The following is a 26,416-nucleotide window of genomic DNA, read 5'->3' as shown; positions in this document are numbered from 1 at the left end:
CCAGATGACTTCATTCCTCCAAGGCTCGGTTTTCTCTTTTCTCGGAAGTGACCCGAACAGCAGCATCGACCTCGGAGGGTCGTGCATGTACTCAGCGAGCTAATGGGACAAAACGTGGGCACACCAGGCGCAGAAGTATTTTGCTCTGCTCCAGGCCAGAGGGCTCTGGAATGTGTCCCCCACACACTGTACTTGGCTAACGCTAAAGCGTGGCACGTTCTCACTCCTGCACGTGCTCTTGCCCCGCCACCCACACCTGGCAAACTCTGATACATCCCTCAAAACCCTAGCTACGAGATACCTTCCTTTTTTCTTCCTTTCTTCCTTTCTTTCTTTGTTTCTTTCCTTCTTTCCTTCTTTCCTTCTTTTCTTTTTTTAAATTGTTAACACTATTACAGCTGTCCCCCGTTTCACAAAATACCTTTCTCTTCTCTGCTCAAGCCCCGACCCAGGGAGCCGGGAGCATCAGGGCGCGGTTCTGATTGGACCTGCGGGGATGTGACTGCCGAGGGCAGCGATTCCGACGGGCAGAGGCCGGCAGGGCGGACAGACTGAGGCATCCGTGCAGACCCAAAAGCCGGCACCAGCTCCCATGACTCCAAGGGGCCAGCAGGGGGCAGCCCTGGGCCGGAGGGGGACTTCCGGCGGGTGGTCAGCATTTCCGGGAAAGCCCCTTTAAGGGGCGGGCCGCGGGGCGGGCTCTGAGCCCAGGGCGGTGCGAAGATGGCGGAGGCGGCGGCGGTAGCGGCCGGGCCCCGGGCGGCCGAGGCGCCGAGCTCGCTGCTGCTGGTGGTGGGAGGCGAGTGCAGCTGCCCGGGGCTGCTGAGCTACGTGCTAGGGGAGCTCGAACGAGGTGGGGCTGGGCTGGGCGGGGGCGGCCAGGCCGGGGCGGGGGCCGCGGGGTGGGGCGGCTGGGGGCGGGAAGGGTTGAACCCGGGGTTTGGGGCCGGGAGCGCGGGGTGGGGGGCGGCAGAATCCCGGGGGGCGGCGGCCGGTGCGGCGAGATCCTCGGGCCGGGGGCTCGGGTCCCTCGGGGTGAGGCGGGCGGCCCGCTGCTCCGCCCCGACCCGACCCGACCCGGGTGCAGCCTGGAGGGGACGTGGCCTGGCTTTGCAACCGCGCGATTGGGCAACCCCGGCTGCGGCTCCGCTTCCCGCCCGCCGGGCCTGCCAAGGGGAGGGCGGGGTCGCCTGGAATCCCGGTCGCAGCCGCCGGGATGAGGCCGAGCCGGGAGCCCGGGCCCCGCTTTCCGTAGCTCCAGGGCGAGCTGCTAATGGGGGTGTGGGCGGTGGCGGCCGCCAGTGGGATTTGGCACCAGCGGAGGTGAGTCATAGGTGCACCTGCAAGGTTCCGTTCACCTGCAGCTACTTGGCACCCTGGCCGGCGTGGTGCGCCCCACCTGTGGTTGGAGGGCGTTCATCTCTCCGATGCGCAGGGCCTGGCTCCATCGCCTGTGAAATGGGGCGGCAGCACACGCGGTTCTCATGCTTGGAGAGTGTTCCCCCGCAGGGCGCACGGTGGGGAAGCCTGGAGGCTCAGCTCTGCTGTCACAGGGTTGGCGGTGTGTGTGTGTGGGGGGGGGGGGGGGGGGGCGTGGACCCAAGGTGAGCGAGGAGGAACCAGCTTTAAGCTTGCATGGCGTCAGCACGGTGCAGAAGGATGCAATGGCCTAGAGGACCTGAGGGGGTGGTGCCCAGACAATGGGCACAGCTGGTGCCAAGGCCCAGAGGTGAAGATGGGCCTGGTAGTGGGAAGGAGCAATGAGACGGGTGGGGGTGGGGCAGATGCTGAGGGGAGGAGATGACCGAGATGAGCAAGAAGCAGGGGCCGCTGAGGTGGGGGCTGACTTCCCACCTCCCCCCCACACCCCTCCCACCAGGCCTCCAGTCTTGGGACATTGACCCTGGCATCTGCAGCCTGGATGAGCAGCTCAAGATCTTTGTGTCCCGGCACTCGGCCACCTTCTCCAGCATCGTGAAAGGTGAGGCTGGGGACCCTGTGATCGTTGGCAAGTGTTCTCTGAACGCCTCGACCACAGTGACAATACACCCAACTCCGCTGAGCATGGAGCGGGGGTGGGTCCTGGTCCAGACGTCTCTATACCTTGGTCCTCAACAGCCCACGGGGAAGGTATTTGTGCTTCTGTTCCCATTTGACAGATGAGGCAGCTGAGGTGCCGGGGGGTGGGGGGGGGGAGGCAGGGAGACCTCTGACGAGGGGAGTTCAGAGGAGGCGCATCTGGGGCTGCTGTGCCGGGTGGAGGGAAGGGCCCTGGCAAAGGGACAAGACATTTGGACAGTGAGGGGCTGCCGGGCAGGCCTGGAGGATGGTGTGTGGGCTTCGTGTGGCAGAGAATGCGTTTGGTTCATGCCTGAGACCCCTGCACCGGGTCGGTACATAGTGGGTACCCGGTAGCTGCGGAGCCGATCAAGGAGCAGGGCCCAGGAGGGAGTGGAGATGCTTGAGCAAGACCCACAGCGCCTGTGGCTCCTTGGAGAGCCTGTGGTGATTGCAGGTCAACGGCCCACTGCTGGCCGGGCCTGGTGTTGCGGTAGCTTCCCCACCTCAGCCGGCCCTGCAGCCAGCCCCTTGAGTCACCTCCAGGCTGCTGTGGGAGGGGAAGGAAGTGACTCGTAGTCTCATTGTCCTGGCGGTGCTGGTGCTTCCTGACCCCTCGTGGGAAGGGGGGACTGGAAATCCTGCTGGCCCTGTGCGACCTCAGGGGCCCCTTCCCCTCTCCGTGCCTTGGTTTCCCCGCTTGAATGAGCCAATAGCCACGTGTGTGACCCTGGAGGCTCCTTGCCTCTCTCTCCTCCGGGCCGGGTGCTCCATATTGGAAGCACATCTGGACTCCATGGGGCAGTTTAGGGTTGGAATCCCGGAATTAACCCCACTCCTCTCTCGGCTCATGAGGCTTCCCTGTCTGGCTCCCCCCTGCTACCCCGCATTCCAGCCCCAATTGCCACTTCCCCATCCTCCTATAGTCCTGCTTCAGGGTCCATGTTCCCTCATGGCCCTCCCTGGGCTCGGCTCCTTGTCTATAAAATGGGGGTGACGATGGCGTCCCCCACAGCTGACAGCTGGGAATTGGGCCTCATAAGCAGTGGTGGCCTTGTCCCTGCTGTTTCCAGCGGGAGGCCTGCTGGGGGAGGCTTCCTGTTCTTGCCGCACCCTGACCTGGGGCACCACCGTGTAGGCCAGCTCTGCTGGGCTGGGATTCCCTGGAAACAGGTCCTGGAGGGACTTGCGGCTGCCTGGGGTCACACAGGGAGGCAGGGTTGACCCGGACAGCCTGACTCTGCGCACGTGGCCCAGCTCCAAACTCACAGGGTCCAATTCCCACGCAGGCCAGCGCAGCCTGCACCTCCGAGGGGACGCCCTGGATATCCTGGTCCTCGTGAACCCGTCAGACAAGTCCCTGTGTGATGAGGTAGGGACCCGTCAGCTCCTGGGGGCGTGGGCTGCGGGGCTGACACCAGCCCCCATCCTGACCCCCTGTGTCCTTGACTTCGTGCTGCCTGAAGTCCTCTTCCCAGCACCCAGCAGCAGGGCCCTCGCCCCCCGGAAGCCTTCCCCACCTCCATGGCTCCAGCTCTAATTTATCCTCTCCGCATGGGTGATGATGGGAGCAGGGCTGGGGTTTGGGAGGAAGGAATGGGATAGGGAGGGTCTGGAGGCGGGGAGTGGGAAGGCAGGGCCTGATTGATGTTTGCACTTCGTGTTCCCTCTGGCTGGGCCCTAGTAGTTGTCTGAGTTGATTTCTTAGTATGTCTAGCTCAGTGATGGCGAACCTTTTGAGCTCAGTGTGTCAGCATTTTGAAAAACCCTAACTGAACTCTGGTGCCGTGTCACATATAGAAATTTTTTGATCTTTGCAACCATAGTAAAACAAAGACTTCTATTTTTGATATTTATTTTATATATTTAAATGCCATTTAACAAAGAAAAATCAACCAAAAAAACGAGTTCGCGTGTCACCTCTGACACGCGTGTCATAGGTTCGCCATCACTGATCTAGCTCGTGGGTGTCTGTATCCTTCTCCCCAGGAGCTAGGAGAAGATGCACAAGATAGAGCCCAGGGCACTCCTGGAGAGACCCTCCCACAGGTTGATTCCTCTAATCAAAAACGCTCCCTCTAGGAAACAGCTAGCCCATGGCTTTGGGGCTGGACCATGGGGAGAGGTGGGCCTGAGGGAGCCCTGAAAGGGTGCAGAGGGCTTCCAGGAGGCGGCGGCACTGGAGCCAGGCTTTGTAGGATGAGCAGGAGTCTGGGGGGTGAGGAGGACATAGATTTAGGGTTGGTGGTCACCCATGGGGAGTACTGGTTATGTCACTGTGCAGAATAGGGCCTTAACAGTCTCCCCGCTCCCTCAGCTCCGGAACCTTCTCCTAGACCCTGCCCCTCACAAGCTCCTGGTGCTGGCTGGGCCCTGCCTGGAGGAGACAGGGGAGCTGCTGCTCCAGACTGGGGGCTTCTCACCCCACCACTTCCTCCAGGTTCTGAGGGACAAAGAGGTAAGCTGCCTCCTCCCCACCTTGCCTCCCCCAGCTCTGCATCCTGGCTTGTTCCCGTTGGGCTGTGTGGCCCCCGTGACTTGCTGTCTGGAGCCCCATCCCCTCCTCTGGAAGAATGATGGTGACAAGTATCCCGCCTGTTGTCGGGGTGTGGTCCCATCACCCACTACAGTGTGCGGTTCAAGAGGGTGCCTGTGCATGAACAGGCATCCCGAGGCCTCAAGTGGCACCCAGTTCCCTTCTGGAATCCTTAGTCTGGGTGGGGCCTATGAGCAAAAAAAACTCCGAAAGCTGTATGTTCACATTGTAGTGAGTGATGTAACCACGGTAAGAGAAGAGCCAGTGAGGGCAGGGAAGACCTCCCTGGAGGGGACAGCAAGTGCAAAGGCCCTGAGGCAAGGAGAGTGAGAGAGGCGGGAGGGATTAGGGGAGCAGGGTGAGAAAGGACGGGGGGGCCTGGGTTTTGTCTTGAGGGTGACCCGTGACCCCCGCAGCCCCGGGGGCAGGACAGTGGTGTCCTTGCTCAGTCTTCCCAGGGTTCTGGGTGTTGCCTGGCTCCAGGTGGCCCTTTAACCACTTCCCCCCCTGCAGATCCGGGACCTCCTGGCTTCTGCACCCCCATCTGCAGACCCGCCCAAGCTCACCATCACCTGCCCTACCTTTGGCGACTGGGCCCAGCTGGCACCCGAAGTGCCTGGCCTCCAGGGCGGGCTCCGGCTGCGGCTGAACCCCCCAGTGCAGCGGCCGGCCTCCGAGGGCCTGCGTGAGTTCCTGGAGTACGTGGCCGAGTCGCTGGAGTTGCCGTCCCCCTTTGAGCTGCTGGAGCCACCAGCGTCCGTGGGCTTCCTCAGGCTCGCCCGGCCTTGCTGCTACATCTTCCCTGGTGGCCTCGGGGACGCCGCCTTCTTCGCCGTTAATGGCTTCACTATGTTGGTCAACGGCGGCTCGAACCCCAAGTCGAGCTTCTGGAAGCTGGTGCGGCACCTGGACCGGGTGGACGCGGTGCTGGTGACGCACGCGGGCGCTGACAGCCTCCCGGGCCTCAACAGCCTGCTGCGGCGCAAGCTGGCGGAGCAGGAGGAGGCCGCGACCGGCGGGGGCTCTGGGGACGACCGGCTGCGCAGACTGGTCTCCCCCAGCCTGGGGGTGGTGTTCCTCAACGCCCGCGGGGCCACCTCCCGGCTGGTGCGCGGCGAGGATGAGGCGGAGGTGGCCCGGAGCCTTCTGGCTCGGCTGGGCATAGAGCCTCTGCCCCTGGGCCGGGGGCTGACGCCGACCGAGCCCACGGTGCTCTTCCAGAAAATGGGCGTCGGCCGGCTGGACATGTACGTGCTGCACCCGCCCTCCGCCGGCGCCGAGCGCTCGCTGGCCTCCGTGTGTGCCCTGCTGGTGTGGCATCCCACGGGCCCCACTGAGAAGGTCGTGCGCGTGCTGTTCCCTGGCTGCACGCCTCCTGCTCGCCTCCTGGACGGCCTGGTCCGCCTGCAGCACTTGGGCTTTTTGCGGGAGCCCGTGGTGACCCCCCAAGACCTGACAGGGCCTCGGCGCACCGAGAGCAAGGAAAGTGTGGGCTCCCGGGACAGCGTGAGGAGAGAGGTCCGGACCACGGTGCCTGCCAGGCCTGCCCAGGAGCGCTCTGGGGTGGCCCGGAAGGAGCCACCACGATCCGAGGCCTCTCGCAGGGCTGAGAAGGAAGCGAGGCACCCCAGGGAGGTGAAGAAGGACCCCAAACCAAGTGTCCCTCGGACCCAGCCCAGGGAGCTGTCCCGGGCATCCTCTGCTGTGGTCAGTGGCAAGAAGGCAGGTGCCCAGGCAGCCCCCAAGCCCCGAAGAGCACCGAACAGTGACAGCCCGGGTGTCCCATTGGCGGGGAATGGGCCCCAGAGCCCCCCCACCTTCCGGTGTGGAGAGGCCAGTCCCTCCATAGAGGCCTGCAGCTCTCCTGTCCCCCAGCTGGCGGCTACCCCCACCCAAGGGAGCAGCCTGGAGCTGGTGCTGAGCCCCACAGGGGAGGACAGTAGCAGCCTGAAGACGCAGGAGCACCTGGCAGCCAGTGGCACCCCCCCACCCTGCACCCCCTCGCCAGCTGGAGCTCCCCAGGGCCCAGCCGAGGGTAGCAGGCAGCTGTCACTGAGCCCCCTGCGGGGTGGGGAGGCGGGGCCGGATGGCTCCCCCACGGTGACCACGCCTTCCCTGCCGGCTGAGGTGGGCTCCCCGCACTCCACAGAGGTGGACGAGTCGCTGTCCGTCTCCTTTGAGCAGGTGCTGCCACCGCCCCCCGTTCCCATGAGCGAGGCAGGGCTCAGCCTCCCACTTCGAGGCCCCCGGGTGCGGCGCTCGGCCTCCCCCCATGACGTGGACCTGTGCCTAGTGTCGCCCTGTGAGTTTGAGCACCGCAAGATGGTGCCCATGGCGCCGGCTCCCACCTCCCCTGGGAGCTCCAATGACAGCAGCGCCCGGTCCCAGGAGCGGGCAGGTGCTCTGGGGGCTGAGGAAACGCCGCCTACATCTGTCAGCGAGTCCCTGCCCACGCTGTCCGACTCAGACCCCCTGCCCGCTGCCCCTGGCACTGCAGACTCGGATGAGGACATGGAGGGCTTTGGAGTCCCTCGTCACAACCAGCTGCCCAACCCCCTCAAGGTTCCCCCACCGCTGCCAACCCCACCCAACATCTGCATGGTGGACCCAGAGCTGCTGCCCCCTGAACAGGCCCGGCTGAAAGAGAGCCTCAGCCATACCCGGAAGCCCCTGGCTCGCCCCACCTCCAGCACTGCCACCTCCAAATCCACTCCAGCGATCGCTGCCAAGACCAAGGGGCTGGCTGGTAGGGACCGCGCCAGTCGGCCGCTCAGCGCCCGGAGCGAGCCCAGTGACAAGGGCGGTCGGGCACCCCTGTCCAGAAAGCCCTCAGTCCCCAAGATGACCCCTCGGGGCCCAGCCGGTAAGTACCGGGGAGCTGGAAATCTGCATTGGGTTACCAGCCCAAGTTCTGTTCCTAATGCTGTGTGGCCTTAGTCACACTTGCCACCCTCTCTGAGCCTCAGTTTCCTCTATAAAGTAGGGGTGCACTGGTGATCCCAGTTGCTCAGTGGAAACATACAGTGAGCACATACGTCATAGATTTGCTAGTAGCCACAGTGAGAGAAAAGAAACAGGTGAAGTTAGTAGTATATTTTACATAACCCTTTGTGTTGAGGCTCTTATGACCAGGCCCAGGTTGATGATTGGCTGGGAGGACACAGCTCGGCCGGCTACAATATATGAGAGTTCACAGCACACAGAGCAGGAGCTGCAGAGGGAAAAGATGGGTTGGGGGCTGCTCCCCGCTCCCCCCGCCCCCCTCCATCCGCGACCCTGTCCACAGGCTTCTGGAGTCCCCTCCCAGTGGGGTCCCCTACCATGTGCTTAGCTCCCGAGAAGCAAGCTGTGATGACATGGGAGATGTGGCCGCCACTGGGAAGGCCCATCAGACTCAGCCGTGGGGCTTCAGTTGGGGGCTCATCCCATCAGCCTCCTTGTCTGGCTTGTACCATAGTCCGGACTCCTCAGCAAGGGGAAAGCCAGTGTTCATCTTAAGCCACGTTGCTATAGGAACGGTGTTTGTTTACGGAATGTTGGAGCTCTTCGGAAATCTTTTCCCAGGTGCCAGCCCAGGCCTTCCCAAGGACAGCAGTCTCGAGCCTGCTGTGCTAACCTTTTCCAGTTTTCTCTCATTGTGATGAGATACAGAACATGACACTTCCCACCTTAACCATTTTGAAGTGTCCAGTTCAGTGGCAGTATGTGCATTCACACTGCTGTGCAGCCATCACCACCGCACGTTTCCAGAACTCCACCTTGCGAAACAGACTGTCCCCATTAAACACTAACTCCCCCTCCCCCTTCCCCAGCCCGACGTCCACCGTCCTGTCTGTGTCTGGATCTGACTCCATTAGGGATTTTATAGAAGTGGAATCAGTGTTTATCCTTTTGGTGACTGGCTTATTTCACTTAGCATAATGTCCTCATGGCTCATCCATGGTGTAGTATGTGTCAGAATTTCCTTTCCTTTTTTTGTTAATCTTCATTCAAGGACATTTTTTCCATTGCTTTTTTAGAGAGAGTGGAAGGGAAGGATGAAGGGGGAGGGAGAGAGAGAGAAGGAGAGAGAAACAGGATTGAACCTGCAACTAGGGATGTGCCCTTAACCAGGAATCAAACCCACAACCCTGTGGTTCTCACCACTGCAAAACATGGGCCAGGGCAGAATTTCCTTCCTTTTTAAGGCTGAATAATATTCCATCGTACACATGGACTGACCACATTTTGTTTATTTATTCATTCATGGACACTTCAGTTGCGTCCACCTTTTGGCTGCTATAAATAATGCCGCTATGGACATAGATAAACATCTCTTCGAAGACCCTGCTTTAATACAGAAGTGGAATTGCTGGATCATGTGATGATTCTGTTTAATTTTTTGAGGAACCTCCATATTGGTTTCCATGGAGGCTCCACCATTGTACATTTCCACTAACAGTACACAAGGGAACCAGTTTCTTTCTTTGTTTTTGAACATATTTGTAAAGGGCCCAGCACAGCAGTTCTGGGCAGATAGCACTCCACAAAAATGCCCTCTTATTGTTTCAGATGGAGAAACATTGATTTGTTGTTCTGCTTATTTATGCATTCATTGGTTGCTTCTTGTATGTGCCCTGACCAGCGTTCAAACCCCCAACCTTGGTTTATTGGGATGACACCCCAACCAACTAAGCTACCCGGCCATGGCCACAAGGGTTACAATTTTTCCACATTCTTATCAACACTTACTTTCTGCATTTAAGAAAAAATATTTTTTAACTTGGATTGCACACAGCTCCCTATCGCCCACTGGGCAGGCTCCCTCCCCGCAGGCCACTCTTTATATATTTTTTATAACAATTTATTGTAGGAAGATTGGGTCAGAACAGAAGGTAACCCCACAGTCTGCACAGATAATCTCCGCTGCTAGACAGTTGTTAAAGTAAATGTTTATAGTATAACCAAACTACTAATGATGGACAAGACAAAAGGACCATACCTTCTGGTGGTCTTACGATGGATACTCGTTCACAGTTAACACCAGTTTGATATTTAGCTCGGTTGCTGTGCCATTCTGGCCTTTTGCTGCTGGGAATCTTTATGGTCACATTATATAAGCTTATCGAACTCGGCTGGTCATTAATGGTGAGGCTTTGGTGATGGCTGAGTCTAGTTTGGTCAGGTTCAAAACATGGAAATTTGAAAAAAATCAGGGGCACACACAAAAATGAAGTCAGCTTTGTTTACATCTACATCTATAAAGAGAAAGTTTGGGCCCTGACAGGTTTGGCTCAGTGGATAGAGCGTCGGCCTGCGGACTGAGGGGTCCCAGGTTCGATTCTGGTTGGGGGCATGTACCTTGGTTGCGGGCACATCCCCAGTAGGGAGTGTGCAGGAGGCAGCTGATCGATGTTTCTCTCTCATCGATGTTTCTAACTCTCTATCCCTCTCCCTTCCTCTCTGTAAAAAAATCAATAAAATATATTTAAAAAAAATAAAGAGAAAGTTTTGGAAGCTGCCTTAGGCACCAAATAGAGGATTTTATCTTTTTTTTTTTATTGATTTTTTACAGAGAGGAAGGGAGAGAGCTAGAGAGTTAGAAACATCGATGAGAGAGAAACATCAATCAGCTGCCTCCTGCACATCCCCCACTGGGGATGTGCCCGCAACCCAGGTACATGCCCTTGACCGGAATCGAACCTGGGACCCCTCAGTCCTCAGGCCGACGCTCTATCCACTGAGCCAAACTGGTTTCGGCCCAAATAGAGGATTTTAAACTCATGATGAAATTAATACAGAATCAGAACAGTTTACAGTCTGTACAATTAATATTTTATCACTTCAAGTAAAATGTAGAAGCTCTACAACTCTAGGTCCTTTTATCCTCTTTCATAGTATAGTTGAGGGGTCCTCCAACTACGGCCCGAAGGCCACATGCAAATACAAATATTGTATTTGTTCCTGTTTTGTTTTTTTTACTTCAAAATAAGATATGTGCAGTGTGCATAGGAATTTGTTCATAGTTTTTCTTTTAAACTCTAGTCCGGCCCTCCAGCGGTCTGAGGGACCGTGAACTGGCCCCCTGTTTAAAAAGTTTGAGGACCCCTGGTATAGTTGTTATATGAACTATGTCCATGTGGTACATTGAAAACCTGACCAGGTACTGTTACAGTTTTTGCTCTCAATAACATATATTTAAAAGAACTTAATGTTTCTCCTTCATTCCTTAAGTTTTCCTCTGCTATTATTTCCCTTCAGCCTAAAAACTTCCTTGACGTTTCTCATAGCACAGGTGTGCTAACAGTTCTCTTCATTTCCTTCATCTGAGAATAGACTTTACCTTGCCTTCATCCCTGTGTATATTTTCTCTAGATCAGCGGTTCTCAACCTGTGGGTCGCGACCCCTTTGGCGGTCGAACGACCCTTTCACAGGGATCGCCTAAGACCATCCTGCATATCAGATATTTACATTACAATTCATAACAGTAGCAACATTACAGTTATGAAGTAGCAACGAAAATAATTTTATGGTTGGGTCACAACATGAGGAACCGTATTTAAAGGGCCAGAAGGTTGAGGACCACTGCTCTAGATGTAGTTATTTTCTTTCGGCACTTTGTTTGTGTTTTGTTTTGTTTTTATAGTAGCCGTCCTGATGGTGTGAAGTGGTATCTCGTGGTTTGGATTTGCACTTCCCTGATGATTAGCAGTGTTGAGCATCTTTTCATCTCTTGTTGGCTATTTATATATCTTCAGAGAAATGTCTACAAAGTCCTTTGCCCATTTTTTAATAGGGTTGTTTATATTTTTTTATTGGGTTCTGAGAATTCTTTTTGTATTCTTGATATGAATCCCTTATGAGATATGATTTACAATATTTTCTCCCATTCTGTGGGTTGCCTTTTGATTTCAGAGAGGAAGGAAGAGGGAGAGAGAGATAGAAACATCAATGATGAAAGAGAATCATTGCTTGGCTACCTTCTGCATGCCTCCTACCGGGGTTCAAGCCCGCAACCTAGGCTTGTGCCCTGACGGGAACCTGAACAGTGACCTCCTGGTTCATAGGTCGACGCTCAACCACTGAGCCACCATGGCCAGGCCTGTGAATTGCCTTTTCACTCTGTTGATAGTGTCCTTTGATGCACAAAAGTTTTTACTTTCTTTCCCTAACATAAAGTATAGTTTGTTGCCTTTGTTTGTTGCCTTTGTTTTTGGTGTCATATCCAAGAACTCATTGCCAAATCCAATGTCACGAAGCTTTTGCCTTATGTTTTCTTCCAAGAGTTTTATAGTCTTAGCTCTTAAATTATCTATTTGATCAATTTTGAGTTAATTTATTAATTGGTTTTAGAGAGAGAGTGAGAAAGAAAGACATCGATATTTGTTCCTCCACTTATTTATGCATTCACATTGGTTGATTCTTGTATGCGCCCTGACTGGACAATTATCCACCAGGAGGTATGGTAGTTCAGCTATACTATAAAACCAACTGAGCTACCTGGCCAGGGCTGAGTTAATTTTTTTTTTTTTTAAATATACTTTATTGATTTTTCACAGAGAGGAAGGGAGAAGGATAGAGAGTTGGAAACATCGATGAGAGAGAAACATCGATCAGCTGCCTCCTGCACACCCCCCACTGGGGATGTGCTTGCAACCAAGGTACATGCCCTTGACCGGAATCAAACCTGGGACTCTTCAGTCCTCAGGCCGATGCTCTATCCAGTGAGCCAAACCGGCTAGGGCATGAGTTAATTTTTAAATACTAGCGGCCCGGCGCACGAAATTCGTGCACAGGTACAGTCCCTAGGCCTGGCCTGCAATCAGGGCCATCTTCCCAGGCTGCTGGCAGCTGGCCCCACCCCCTGCCGCCACTCACCCCCAGTTCCCCATTCGCCCTCGGAGGGTCCAAGAGGTTAGCCGTTCCTGCCCACTTGACAGCCCTGCCGCTGGTGGCCCTCTGTGTGTGGGACAACCAGTGGGGCAGGGGCCTTAGCCTGGTGCCACCCACATCCACTGCCACTCACCCCTGGTTCCTCGTTCCCCATTCGGCAATCGGACCCTGCCAGCCGGGGCAGCTCCTGCATTGAGTGTCTGCCCCCTGGTGGTCAGTGCACGTCATAGCAACCGGTCGTTCCCGCTGTTTGGTCAATTTTCATATTGGCCTTTTGTTATATAGGATGGTGCTAAACAAGGGTTCAGCTTCATTCTTTTGCATGTGGATATCCATGTTTTCCAACACCACTTGCTGAAAAGCCTATTCTGTCCCCCCCTGAATAGTCTTGGCACCCTTATCAAAAATCATTTGATTATGCCCATCCGGTGTGACTCAGTGGTTGAACGTCAACCTGTGAACCAAGAGGCCGCTGTGTGATTCCCAGTCAGGACACATACCCAGCTGCGGGCTTGATCCCCAGTGGGGGGCATGCAGGAGGCAGCAGATTAATGATTCTCTCTCGTCATTGATGTTTCTATCTCTCCCTCTCCCTTTCTGAAATCAATAAAAATAATATATTTTTTAAAAATTATTTGACCATATACGTGAGGGTTCATTATGGGCTGTTTATTCTATTCCATTGTTTTTTTTAAAAATATGTTTTTATTGATTTGAGAAAGGGAGGAGGGGGAGAGAGAAACTAAAACAGTGTGAGAGAGAAACATCAATTGGTTGCTTCCTGTACGCACCCCAACCAGGAATTGAACCCACAACCTGGGTATGTTCAACAAACCAGTGACTTTTCGGTGCATGGGACAACACCCAACCAACTGAGCCACACTGGCCAGGGCTCCATTGATTATTTCTTATCTTACTCACTTGAGTCTTCTCTCTCTTTTGTTCTAAGCCCATCTAAAGATTTTGGTCCTGGCTGGTGTGCTCAGTGGTTAGAGTGTTTGCCCTTGCACTGAAGGATTGTAGGTTCGATTCCTGGTCAACGGCACGTATCTGGGTTGCAGGTTCCATCTCCAGCCCCAGTTGGGGTGCATGCAAGTGGCAACCAATCCATATGTCTCTTTGCACTGGTTTCTCTCTGTCCCTCTTTTTGTTTCCCCCTCCCCCATTCTCTCTAAAAGTCAATGGAGATATACCCTCAGGTGAGGCTTAACAAACAATTTTTTTAAATAAAGATTTCTCAATTTTTAAAATCTTTTCAGAGAACCAGCTTTTGATTTCATTGCTTCTGTGTTGTTTTTATATTCTCTATTTTATTGCTCTCTGTTCTAATCTTTATTTCTTTTCTTTTGCTAGCTTTAGATTTACTTCGTTCTTTTTGTAGTTCTTTACGTTGTAAAGTAAGGTTGTTGATTTGATATATATATTTTTTAAATATACTTTTTATTGATTTCAGAGAGAGGAAAGGAGAGGGATGGAGAGATAGAAACATCAGTGATGAGAGAGAATCATCAATTGGCTGCCTCCTGCATGCCCCATACTTGGAATCGAGCCTGCAACTTGGGCATGTGACCAGGAATTGAACTGTGACTTCCTGGTTCATAGATTAATGCTCAACCACTGAGCCATACCGGCCTTACATATGCCTTCTTTCTCCATTCCCTCCTCCCTACCCCCCCATTGGCCCCTTCTAGAGCACCCCCACCCTGAGCCTTCACCATCCTATTGTCTGTGTCCATGGGTTATGCATATACGCATGCAAGTTCTTTGGTTGATATCTTCCCTCCTACCCACCCCTGTCTTCCCTCTGAGAAATGGAGCATTTAATCCATTTACATTTAAGATTATTATTGATAGGTACTTATTTATCGCCATTTAAATTCTTTATGCCTGCCCTAACTGGTTTGGCTGAGTGGACAGAGCGTCAGCCTGCGGACTGAAGGGTCCCGGGTTCAATTCTAGTCAAGGGCATGTACCTTGGTTGCGGGCATATCCCCAGTAGGGGGTGTGCAGCAGGCAGCTGATCGATGTTTCTCTCTCATTGATGTTTCTAACTCTCTATCCCTCTCCCTTCCTCTCTGTAAAACATCAGTAACATATATTTTAAAAAATAATTCTTTGTGCCTGTTTCTCTATTCTTCTCATTACACCAGTCCTTTAGCATTTCTTGCTGTGCTGTTTTTTTGTGTGTGTGTTTTTTTTTAATATGTGTTATTGATTTTTTACAGAGAGGAAGGGAGAGGGATAGAGAGTTAGAAACATCGATGAGAGAGAAACCTCGACCAGCCACCTCCTGCACACCTCCTACTGGGGATGTGCCCGCAACCAAGGTACATGCCCTTGACCGGAATCAAACCTGGGACCCTTCAGTCCGCAGGCTGATGCGCTATCCACTGAGCCAAACCCGTCTGGCTTGCTGTGCTGTTTTGATGGTGATAGGCTCCTTTAGCCTTTTTTTGGCTGGGAAGCTCTTTATTTCACCATCTATTTTGAATGATAGCCTTGCTGGGTATAGTAATCTTGGTTTCAGTTCCTTGCTTATTAATACCTTGAATATTTCATGCCATTCCCTTCTGGCCTATAGAGTTTCTGATGAAGAAAATTAGCTGATAGCCTTATGGGAGCTTCTTTGTAGGTAACATTGCTTTTCTCTTGCTGCCTTTAAGATTCTTTTTTTTTTGTTTTTAATTTTTGGCATTTTAATTATGATGTGTCTGGGTGGGCCTGTTTGGGTTCTTGCTTGGGATTCTCTGTGCCTCCTGGACTTGTGTGACTTTTTCCTTTACCATTTTAGGGAAGTTTTTTACCATTATTTCTTCAAATACCTTCTATCCCTTGCTCATTTTTTTCACCTTCTGGTACTCCTATGACAGTGGTTCTCAACCTTCTGGCCCTTTAAATACAGTTCCTCATGTTGTGACCCAACCATAAAATTATTTTCGTTGCTACTTCATAACTGTAATGTTGCTACTGTTATAAATTGTAGTGTAAATATCTGATATGCAGGATGGTCTTAGGCGACCCCTGTGAAAGGGTCGTTCAACCGTCAAAGGGGTTGCGACCCACAGGTTGAGAACCGCTGTCCTATGATGTGAATATAGTTACATTTCATATTGTCCCACAGCTCCCTTAAGCTGTCCTCTGGTTTTTTAATTTTTTTTTTTTTTTTTTTTTTTTTTTTTTTTGGTTCTCTGATTGATTTTTTTCTACCCTGTCTTCTAATTCACTGATCTGATCCTTAGCTTCCCCTAATCTGCTGTGTATTACTTCCAATGTGTTCTTTATTAGTGCTATGTCATACTTCATTTTCATCTGGTCGTTTTTCATAGTTACTATATCTTTTCTCATGCTGTTGAGCATCCTTGCCATCATTATTCTGAACTCTATATCTGATAAATTTCTTATCTCCATTTCATTTAGTTCCTCTTCTGGAGAATTCTCTTGTTCTTTCACTTGGGGGTTATTTTTTTGTCTTCCCATTTTGGCTGCCTGTTTGGGTTTGTGTCTGTGTAGTAGGTAGATCTGTGAGATCTCCTAGTCTCTAGTGTAGGATAATGTCAGATGCTCTTTGTACCCTGTTTGGAGCTGTCAGCAATCCATAGTGTGTGGCTCCCTCTGCTGGAGCTGGGTGCCTTTGGAAAGGACCAAGATATGCACCAAGGTCTGCTTTTCCTAGCCCCAGGTCCAGAACTAGATCAGGCAAAGACTCAAAGCCTCCAGGGACTCATCTCTGCCTGCATTCTGATTGTTATCAGTCTTTTTATTTTTAATATATTTTATTGATTTTTCACAGAGAAGAAGGGAGAGGGATAGAGAGTTAGAAACATCAATGAGAGAAGAGAGATTGATCAGCTGCCTCCTGCACGCCCCCCAGTGGGGATGTGCCCGCAACCAAGATACATGCCCTTGACCAGAATCGAACCTTGGACCCTTGAGTCCGCAGGCTGACGCTCTATCCACTGAGCCAAACCGGTTCGGCTATTATTAGTCTTGATTAGCCTCAGAGTAGAGTGAGAGGTTTTTCTGCATCATGGGGCAATTGCTCCCGCCCCACCGGGAAAAAGCTACCTGGATGATAAAGATCTGCTGGAGAGAAATGTCCTCTGCAGTATGAGGGAATGACTCAGCACAGCAAACTGGGGCAGCTGCCTTCTGAGCTCAAATCCCAGAGCCCACAACCCTGCTCACACAGCTCTAGTCCACTCTACCCTCCCTCTGTCAGAGCCCAGTGTGAGTGGCTGCACACAAAATTTTGTGTTGGCCCTTTAAGAAGGTACCTGCGTTTCCAGCCATCTCTCCTAGGCAGACAGCCACCCTGCTGCTTTTCACAGCCAGGTGCTGTGTAGGCACCTTTCTCAGTTCTCTGCTCCGGGCTGGTGGGCCCAGCTTGGGGTTTAGATCCCAGAGTTCTCAGTGGGAACCACCCACAGCTGAGACATCCCTCCAGAACTTCAGGTGCTGTCTGTGGGAGCTCTGCCAGCCCTGGGCACCTCTGCCCTTCCTGCCAGTCTCTGTGGTCCCACTTCCCATCCTTGGCTACCAGGGTTCTCTCCAGCGAGCCTTCAGTTGATTATTCAGGATGATTTTCTGTATTTTAGTTGTTATTCCATTTTGGTCCTGGGAGCATGTCAGTGTAGCTTCCACTTACTCTGCTGACATTTTGGAATCTCCGAGATCTTATTTTTCAATATAAGCTTTTGAAATGTAAGATTATAGCTATAAAATTCCCTTTGAACAGCACTTTCTTTCAGATTCTCTCTCTGTCTTTGCTTTCAAGAGTTTGATCATGTGTCTCAGTGTGGGTCTCGGAGTTCATTAAGCTTCTTGGATGCTTACGTTTGTGTCTTTCATCAAATATGGGAAGTTTAGGGCTATTATTTCCCCCCTATATAATCTTTCTGCCCCTCTCTTCTCTCTCCTCTTTCTGGGAATTCCATCATATATATGTTGTTCCTTTTTTATTACTATTATATTTTTTAATGTTTATTTTTATTTTTAGAGAGGAAGAAAGAGAGGGAGAGAGAGATAGAAACATCAATGATGAGAGAAAACATTGATCGGCTGCCTCCTGCACGCCTCACACTGGGGATCGAGCCTGAAACCTGGGCATGTGCCCTGACCGTGAATCAAACCGTGACCTCCTGGTTCATAGGTCGATGCTCAACCACTGAACGAACCATGCCGGCCAGACGATGTTGGTCCTCTTGATGGTGTTCCAGAGGTTTCTTAGACTCTATTCGCTTTCTTGAATCTTTTTCCTTTCTGTTCCTCAGATTTGGTAATTTCCATGGTTCTATCATCAAGATCACTGCTTTATTTATTTATTTATTTATTTATTGCCTGTTCAAACCTTGGACAGAATCCCTCTCATGAAATTTCCACTTAAGCTGTTACACTTCTTCTCATCTGCAGAATTTCTTTTGGTTTGCTTTTTTGTTTTCTATCTCCTTATTGATTGTCTATTTTGTTCCTACACTGTGTTCTTGATTTTCTCTGTGTCTTTAGTTCTTTGAGGATCTTTCACACGGTTGTTTTGAAGTCTTTGTCAGTGTTGATTTTTGTTGATTTATTGTTTTTCCTTTATTTTTTTAATTTAAATATATTTTATTGATTTTTTACAGAGAAGAAGGGAGAGGGATAGAAAGTCAGAAACATCGATGAGAGAGATCGATCAGCTGACTCCTGCATGCCCCCCAGTGGGGACGTGCCTGCAACCAAGGTATATGCCCCTGACCGGAATCGAACCCGGGACCCTTGAGTCCGCAGGCCGACGCTCTATCCACTGAGCCAAACCGGTTCGGCTATTGTTTTTCCTTTAAATGGTCCATACTTTCCTCTTTCTTTGTGTGCCCTCTGATTTTTTTTTTAAACAGGATGTTTGAATGTAATAATGCGATAACTCTAGAAATCCAGTGTTTCTCCTTCCTGGGGTGTGCTGTGGCTTTTAGTGGTTTCGTTATTGTGGGCCGTCTCTCTGACGGGGATCAGTCTGGGTGTAAAGTACAGTGCTGACAGGTCTTTTCTCAGCCTCTACCTTTCTCTGGGCTTGTGTGGCGACTTTCTCAGTTCTCCTGTATATGTAGTTGCTTAAATGTCTGGCTCCCAGACTGAGGGGGGTGGGGGGCGTTGTGCAGTCCTTTAAATCCCATGGAAGTCGCTTCAACTTGAGGCTACAATTCGGTTGTCCTCTGGGTGGGAAGAGGAATTCCTGGTGCTTCCTACCGCCCCGTCTTCCTAGAACCCTCCAACTGTGGTAAAACCCTTTCCTGCATAGCACTGTGTAAAGGTGATGCTTCCACGTGTAATCAACCAAATAACTTACTTGATAGCTCCCCTTCTCTGTTCTACTCTTAAGTTTTGGGAGCCTGGCATACAGTTGGCACTCCCAGCTCGTGTTGGCTCACGCCCACCACTTTGCAGTACTTGGTAGCCACTGCATTGGTCAGCACAGGCTAGATCACCTAGGGAGGGCTGGTGAGAAAGCAATGATAGGACAACAGTAATAACTGTGGCTGCGCTTACTGAGCACTTGCTTGTGGGCTGGGCCCCATTCCAGGTGCCTGGGGTCGTCCCCTCCAGGAGCTGAGGGGTGTCCTTGGCTGCTGGACACCCTGGTCTCTTGAGGCTCTTCAAGCCTCAGCACCCACCTGAGCTGTCACCTCTTGTCTTTGGGCAGATTCCAGGGGAGGCACCTGATGGGCCCTGTGACCTTTGGCAGGTCCGGGGTCCCCAGCACAGGGAGAGGATGGCCCCCTCGGGTCCGTGGGCACCGAGAGGCTGGGGGCCATCTGGGGCTCTGTCCGCCAGGGCATTTGGCCTCTTTGGGAGGGCCCAGTGTTGGCCACTCAGGGTTCTGCCCCTCCATGCTGCATCAGCAAACAGTGTCTTAAAGGGCCAGAGGGTAAACCTCAGCTTTGCAGACCAGACCATCTCTGTCTCAAACTCAGGGCATCTCAGTCAGTAACTGAACAGATATTCCAGTCAAACCATCTGTATAAAAGCAGATGCCATATTTAGCCTATAGGTCATCGCTTGCCCGGTCCCTCCTCTGCCCCTATCCTCCTGCCTATGACCCCCCTCATCTTCTCCTTGCCCCCCAGCTCTCCTGCTCCTGTCTCCCTTGCGCTTTCCATAGCCACAGTAGCTTTCTCCTCCTAAGGCTCCATGCGGGATCCTCACCACCACAATCCCCAGCTTCGAGTGACAGGTGCCTTTTGCCCAAAGCCAGGAGTTATATTTACTTGCAACTGCCCTGCAGCCCTTTGGGCCACACCCTGAGCTGCGCAACATTTATGCTCCTGACATCGAGCATCTGGGAGGCTTCCCGTGCCCAAGACCTCAACCGGGTGTTAGAATTCACTCACCCCAAAGCGGCAGCCCTGTCCCCCTTGCATGGCTCTGGGTTCAGGGCCGCGGACAAGGCTCCGAGCACAGCTGCCCCAGTTCCATCCAGGCCTCCCTGTCCTGGGTCTCCTTCTTGCAACACGATCCCTCCCACACCAGCTCTTGCTCTCTGTTGCCCCTGTGGGCAGGGATTTTTGTCTGTCTTGGTCACTACCATGTCTCCAGGACGTGGGGCCCAGGAGGGCTTGACAAATGTCCCTTGAGTAATTGAACAGATGAATGCAGGAGCAGTGAACCTTCCAGGCATCAGCTGCTTTTAGGACTCAAGTGCCAAAAGCCTCCTCTTCCAGGAAGCCCTCCACAGTTGCCCCCTCCTTCTGGCCTGAAGAATGTCTGTGTCTGGGGACTGGCAAGGGAGGGTCCAGGCACTGAGGAGGCAGCCAGGGATGTTTACAGAGTTCAGTGAGTAACTGTCCATGCCAGGGAGGGCTTGTCAACCAACCATAAAACAGTGAGATCAGGCCTCCTGTTGAGGAGAAGCACTCAGGGAGGTGCACATAGAGCTGGAAGCCTAGTCCCAAGCCCTGAGACTCAGCCCTTTCCCAGGCCCAGAAGCTCATGACTGACGCCATCCTTCCTGCCCACAGGGTCAGCCAGCAGCCGGCCAGGCGGGTTGGAGGCCTCACCTGGCTCCCCTGTCTACCTTGACCTGGCCTACTTGCCCAGTGGGGGCAGCGTCTGCCTGTTAAACGAGGAGTTCTTTCGGCGGGTGCGCTCACTCTGCTATGTCATCAGCGGCCAGGACCAGCACAAGGAAGAGGGCATGCGGGCCGTCCTGGACGCACTGCTGGCCGGCAAGCAGCAGTGGGACCGTGACCTACAGGTGAGTGACACCCTACGGCCTGTGACAGTCTGGACACAGGCGAGGTCAGTGCCTCCCAGTGTGCTCCTGTTGAACCCACACAGGTGGGACTGGGGCTCAGAGATTCCCCTGCATCCCCAAGGCCACAAGCAAAGGCGGCAGGAGCCCTCCCCATCTCTCCGGTTGCTGTTCCTGTCACATCCGTTTCCTCATTCCTCTGCTGCTACCTGACGGGGGACGCAGGGCAGGGCTGGTTTGGTCACCTCTCCTGAACCCCAGTTCTTAGCCACCCCGCTGTCATGAGACTCGGCCAGGAGGAGCAGGTGGGGCGTGTGGCATCTACACAGTTGAGAAAGGGGACGGGGATCGTCCCCAAAGGAATCCTTGAAACAGCATTGAAGGGTGGGGCAAGTTTGGGTAGAGGGAGAGCTTAGGTACCTGGCTGCCCACTCAGTGTGTGAGTGTGAGACCCCTGACCTTGCACACAGCTTACAAAGCAGCCAGGAGGGAGAGTCTGGGTGAAGGGCACGACATGGGCAAAGGCCTGACGGTGGGAGTGAGCCTGTTGTGTTCAAGGAGCTGCAGGGAGGCCCGGGTGAGCCTAGATTGGGAGGCACAGAGAGGGGTGCACAGAGCCCTGGCCCGGTCTCCGGGTTGTAAGAGGGTCCTTTGGGTGCTGTGGGATCAGAGGGACTTCAGGGACAGACTGGCCGCTGGGGAGGCGGAGCACATGTGGTCAGAGAAGGGCACCTCAGCTGCCCAGGGGCTGGGACACAAGAGCAGAGCGCTCTCCCCTTCACTGCTCATCCATTTTTCCTGCCCACAGGTAACCCTGATCCCCACCTTCGACTCAATGGCCATGCACGAGTGGTATGAGGAGACGCATGCCCAGCACCAGGCGCTAGGCATCACGGTGCTGGGCAGTAACAGCACAGTGTCCATGCAGGACGAGGCCTTCCCTGCCTGCAAGGTGGAGTTCTAGTCCTGCCTCACCACTACACCTACCCCACCCCTCAGCCCAGCTCTGCCACCGTCCTGAGAATCACTGCATCAGAAATAAACCAAGTGCCCCGCTCCACTGTGGCCTCGGTTCCTTCTGCCGACGGGAGACTTGGTGGTGCCTGGGACAGTCATCGCTACCACGTGGGTCCCCGGGTCAGGCACAGACGGGGCATGGCTCCCCAATAATGCCTCCCCAGACCCAGTGGCACTCTGTTAACTGCAGCCCTCCAGCCCACCCTGGCCATTTTACAGACAAGAGAGGCAGCCGCCGGAGCCCTGCCATGGAGACTAATCATGGCTGAGGTGAGGTGTGCGCCCCAGTCTCTGCTCCAAAGCCATGAAACAAAAGCTGCCCTCTGTTCCTGGAGAAAATCGGTGCTTGTGCCTGGAGTCACAGCTGCAGGAAGGTCCTAAAGGAGAATCTGAATCCCAAAGGTGCAAACAGCAGCTTCTTGATGAGCCCCTGCCCTTGTCACTACATGTGCAGAAGCTCCTAGATAAAATCCTATATAATAAAAGACTAATATGCGAATTGTCCCCTTGACCGGGCATTCAACCAGAGGGTGGGGCCAGCCAGCCAACCGCCCACAGACCCCCCCCTCCACAGCTGCCCCTGCCCCTGATCACCCCTCACCCCCACCCCGATCAGGGCAGGGCCGGCTGGACCCAACCTGTGCATGAATTGATGCACCAGGCCTCTCTAGTTTTAGATAAGACATCATCTGTAACTAGAGGCCCGATGCACAAAGATTTGAGCAAGGATAGGCTTTCCTTTCCCTGGCTGCCAGCACTGCCTTCACTCCAGCCAGAGCCGTCTTCCACCTCTCACCTTGTCACGTCAATTTGCATATGCCCTCCTTATTGGCTGTGGGCGCCACCATCTTTGTCACAAAGTTATGGTCAATTTGCATATTCCATCTGTATTAGATAGGATGGTTGAATGGTGACTCAAAAAAACACGTCAGAATCCTGGCTCCTGATACCTGTGGATGTGACTGGATGTGGAAAACGGACTTTGCAGATGTAGTTAAGTAAAGGATCTTGAGATGAGATCGTCCTAGATTCGGGTCGTTCTAAAGCCAATGACAAGTGTCCTTATAAAGGACGTGGAGGCCCGGACCCAGCGGAGAAAACGAGTGCAGGTGGAAGCAGAGACTGGAGTGACGCAGCCGTAAGCTGGGGTCACCAGAGCCCCAGAAGCTGGGGGAGGTGAGGGGGACTGCTCCCCGGAACCTCCTGAAGAAAGCAGCCCTCCTCACATCTGTCTCTTTAAGCCCCGGTTTGTGATACTTTGTAACAGCAGCCCATGCATTTCTGCCTGAACCGCTGTGTGTGGCTGCGTATTTCATGGAACAGACTCCTTCTTGGGGCTGTCTCAGTGTCTGTTTGTTCAGGCTCCTATAACGATACCATGGATTGGGCAGTTTAAACAGCAGACACAATTCTCACCGTCTGGAGGCTGGCGGTCAGATCAGGGTGCCGGCATAATGGGGTCCTGGCTTGCAGACAGTTGCCTCCTTGCTGTGTCCTCACATGGCAGAGGAGAGAGCAAATGCTCCTGGGTCCCTTAGAAAGGCACTAATCCCATCACAAGGGCTCCACCCTCGTGGCCTCATCGAACACTAGTGACCTCCCAAAGGCCCTCCCTCCTAACCATGTCACTGGGGATGTGGGCTACACCATCGGAATTTAGGGGACACATCAGTCTATAGCAGTCAGGGATCAGAGTCACAGGGCGAGTGGCAGGTGTTGACATCTCTACTTTGATTCTATTTTTATTTTCATAAGCTGGGGGGCAGGAGGCATTTGGGCTCTGGCCCTGAATACGTGGTGGGTCTTTCCCTCCTCCCACGTTTCTGACGTTGCTGCTTCTCATCAGCCTCACTCAGCATCCCAACCTGACAACTTGCACCACCTCCAGCATCGGGTGGCGAGACAGGAAGGGTCACATGGCGGTGAGTCGGGACCATCTCCTAAACCGGGGGTCCTCAGACTTTTTAAACGGGGCCAGTTCACGGTCCCTCAGACCGTTGGAGGGCCGGACTATAGTTTTAAAAAGAACTAGGAACAAATTCCTATGCTCTCAGCGGCGGCAGAAACACCCGGCCGGCCGCATGTAGCCCGCGGGCCGTAGTTGGAGGACCCCTGTCCTAAAGGCTTGCCCAGGAAGCATTTCATTGGCTAAGGCAAGTCACGTGACTGCCTAATTCTGGAGCTGAGTGACACTAAGTCCTTCCTTGTACCTGGGAGGAGGAGAATCAGAAATAGTGGGGAAAATCATCTAGTAACCACTACCAAGTCCCCCCTCTCCCCCGCAAAGAGAGTTTTTTGCCCTGGAACTTTCTATAAAAAAAAAAAAGCCAGGTAGATTTTTGGCATCATGGGCCATACAGTCTGTCCACACCACCCAGCTCTGCTGTTGTAACTGAACAGATGGATATGGCTGCATTCCAATAAAACTTTATTTACACCACAAGGCTGAGGCTGAGAGGTCCAGGGCATAGCTCTGGCCCTTTCCCATCTACATGCTAGAACAGCTTGCACCCTTCTGCATTCTCTCTCCCAATCTCTCCTGACAGCTGCCTGGCTCAGGCCCTGCAGGAGCAGCCACTAAAAATATCCCTGCAGTAGTGAAGCACCTGAGGGTGCCGGGCCTGCGCAGGAGCCAGATGTGTGCTCTTGGCCCAGGCACCCACTGCACCGCCTGCCAACCGGCAGCCCCTCCCTGATACCCTACCCCTCAGCTGCCTGAGCCGAAACCACCCTCCTGGGGTTTCTCGTGTTGCTTCAACATCCAGATCCCACCTCCAGGCCTTTGCACTTCCCGTGTCCTCTGCTTGGAATGCTACCAGGCAGCCCGTCATCATCCAGCAGACGCTGCCCTCACAGGCCACACAGTATGGAGAGGGGGAGCCAGACATGGGATCACACCCACAGGGGTGGGGTGGAGGGGTGGCATACCGTGCTCAGAGGAGGCCCCCATGCCGCCCAGGATAAGGATGCAAAGGATCGAGCCACATTAGGGGGAATGAGCAGCCTGGGGAGGCACCCGCAGAGGCAGAGGAACTGAGAGGAGACTGGTGACACTGAAGGCCCAGAACAAGGGCAGCTGCTATGGGCCTGCAGCTGCCTGCATGCCCCACTGAGCAGTTGCAAGTTCCCCTTCTTGGGGCTGAGGGCGGGCCAAGCTGGGGAGCAGTGAGAAGACCAGGTTTGGGGCTCACAGATTTGGAGGCACTGAGGAGGAGGGGAGGGCATGGGCTGGGGACCCAGGTCCCTAGCGGGGTGGGATTGAAGCACTTTTCTGGGAAGATGTGAGCTCTTGGGAGACAGTGAGGGAGAAGGGAGGAGAGGATTCTCCTGGGAAAAGCAGCACAATCACCTCATCTTCCAAGCCCCACCTGCTAGGGCCCCTCTTCCAGGAAGCCCTCCCTGCTCTCTCATCCCACCCCCACCTCCACCCCCAGCCCAGGCACCCCTCTGGCTCTCCCTGACCTACGCCTTTTTCAGTGCCGCCCTGTCCACCCTCTGTGTTTCCTTCTAGTCCGGAGCCTGGATTGCTGCCGGGACAGGCACCTGCCTACACACAGTATGTAGCTTCACCTGCCTGGCACGTAGGTGCTCAGGAAGTGGTGGTTATATCCAGCTTGGCAACACTGCTGGGTGATCTGGTGAACGTTATTTAACCTCTCCGGGCACCCCGCCCCCATCTCAGAAATAAACGCATTGGCCCGTGAACCTCTGGCTGAGGTGGTCTTGGGCTGTAGGGGTGTTGACGGGACCTCCGAGTGTCCTCTGGCCAGCTTCGCTCCAGGCACCCCACATGGACCTGTTCTGCATCCTGTCCTCCTCGTCACCACAGAACCTGCTGGGATCCAAGATCAGGGCAGGTGAGAGCTTTGCCTCTAGTGCTCCTGGATCAAGTCAAGCTTCTGACACTCGGTGACTTCAGAGAGTATCCTCTTGTCCAGCAGCCAAGGTCTTGCCTGTGAAACAAGAGTTCTCTCCCTCTTCCCTACCTTGCCCCTGGCCTGGGCTTCAGACCCCACCTGGCTGGTGTGGATGGTGCCAGGGCCCCAGGGAGCGCCGCAGCATGTCGGGGGAGAGGGCTGAGCCTGACACAACACCCCAAGTCGGTCCTGGAGTGGGAGGGGGCGTCAGCTTCCAGATAGGATTTCAGAGCTAAGTTACCAGTCAGATGTGGAGCTGGGAGGAGACCACTCCAGGCAGAGGGAACAGCAGAAACAAAGGTCCTGGGGTCGGGCTGCTTTTGTTCAGACTGCAAAGAGGGGGCAAAGCTGGACTGCACAGGCACGCAGGGCTATGGGGAGGGGCTGAAGTTTTGACAGGGTCCTGGGCAGTCAGGAGAGGTTTTTGAGCTGGAGAAGCAGATAAAGGGTTTCTATTAAAAAAACAACAAGTCCTAGCTAGTTTGGCTCAGTGGATAGAGCATCGGCCTGTGGACTGCAGGGTCCCAGGTTCAATTCTGGTCAAGGGCACATGCCTGGGTTATGGGCTTGATCCCCAGTGGGTGGCGTGCAGGATGCAGCCGATCAATGATTCTCTCTCATCATTGATGTTTCTATCTCTCCTTCTCCCTTCCTCTCTGAAATCAATAAAAATATATTTAAAACAACAACAACAACAAACCCCCGTGTCTTGGGGTTAACCTCCTAAAGCCACTCCCTGCACCTGGAATGGAACTATGAAGCAAATGGAGGGGGGAGGGGGGAAGGAGGTTTCT

At 53.5% G+C, this 26,416-nt stretch overlaps 1 protein-coding gene across 1 annotated transcript; it reads left to right on the top strand.

The window, feature by feature from the left end:
- The first annotated feature begins 709 nt into the window (after positions 1–709).
- Positions 710–23,047, top strand: MAP1S (microtubule associated protein 1S). Its single transcript, XM_081092423.1, has 7 exons — positions 710–853; positions 1,880–1,981; positions 3,348–3,430; positions 4,376–4,516; positions 5,108–7,457; positions 20,456–20,691; positions 21,497–23,047. Exons 1-7 carry the CDS (start codon positions 724–726, stop codon positions 21,650–21,652), a joined length of 3,198 nt encoding a protein of 1,065 aa, XP_080948549.1. The 5' UTR covers positions 710–723; the 3' UTR covers positions 21,653–23,047.
- The last annotated feature ends 3,369 nt before the right edge of the window (positions 23,048–26,416 follow it).

Source organism: Myotis nattereri (assembly GCF_964212035.1).
Source record: "Myotis nattereri genome assembly, chromosome: 5".
Classification (NCBI taxonomy): domain Eukaryota; kingdom Metazoa; phylum Chordata; class Mammalia; order Chiroptera; family Vespertilionidae; genus Myotis; species Myotis nattereri.
The sequence above is the reverse complement of the archived record's forward strand: the minus strand, read 5'-3'. Positions and strand labels throughout refer to the sequence as shown.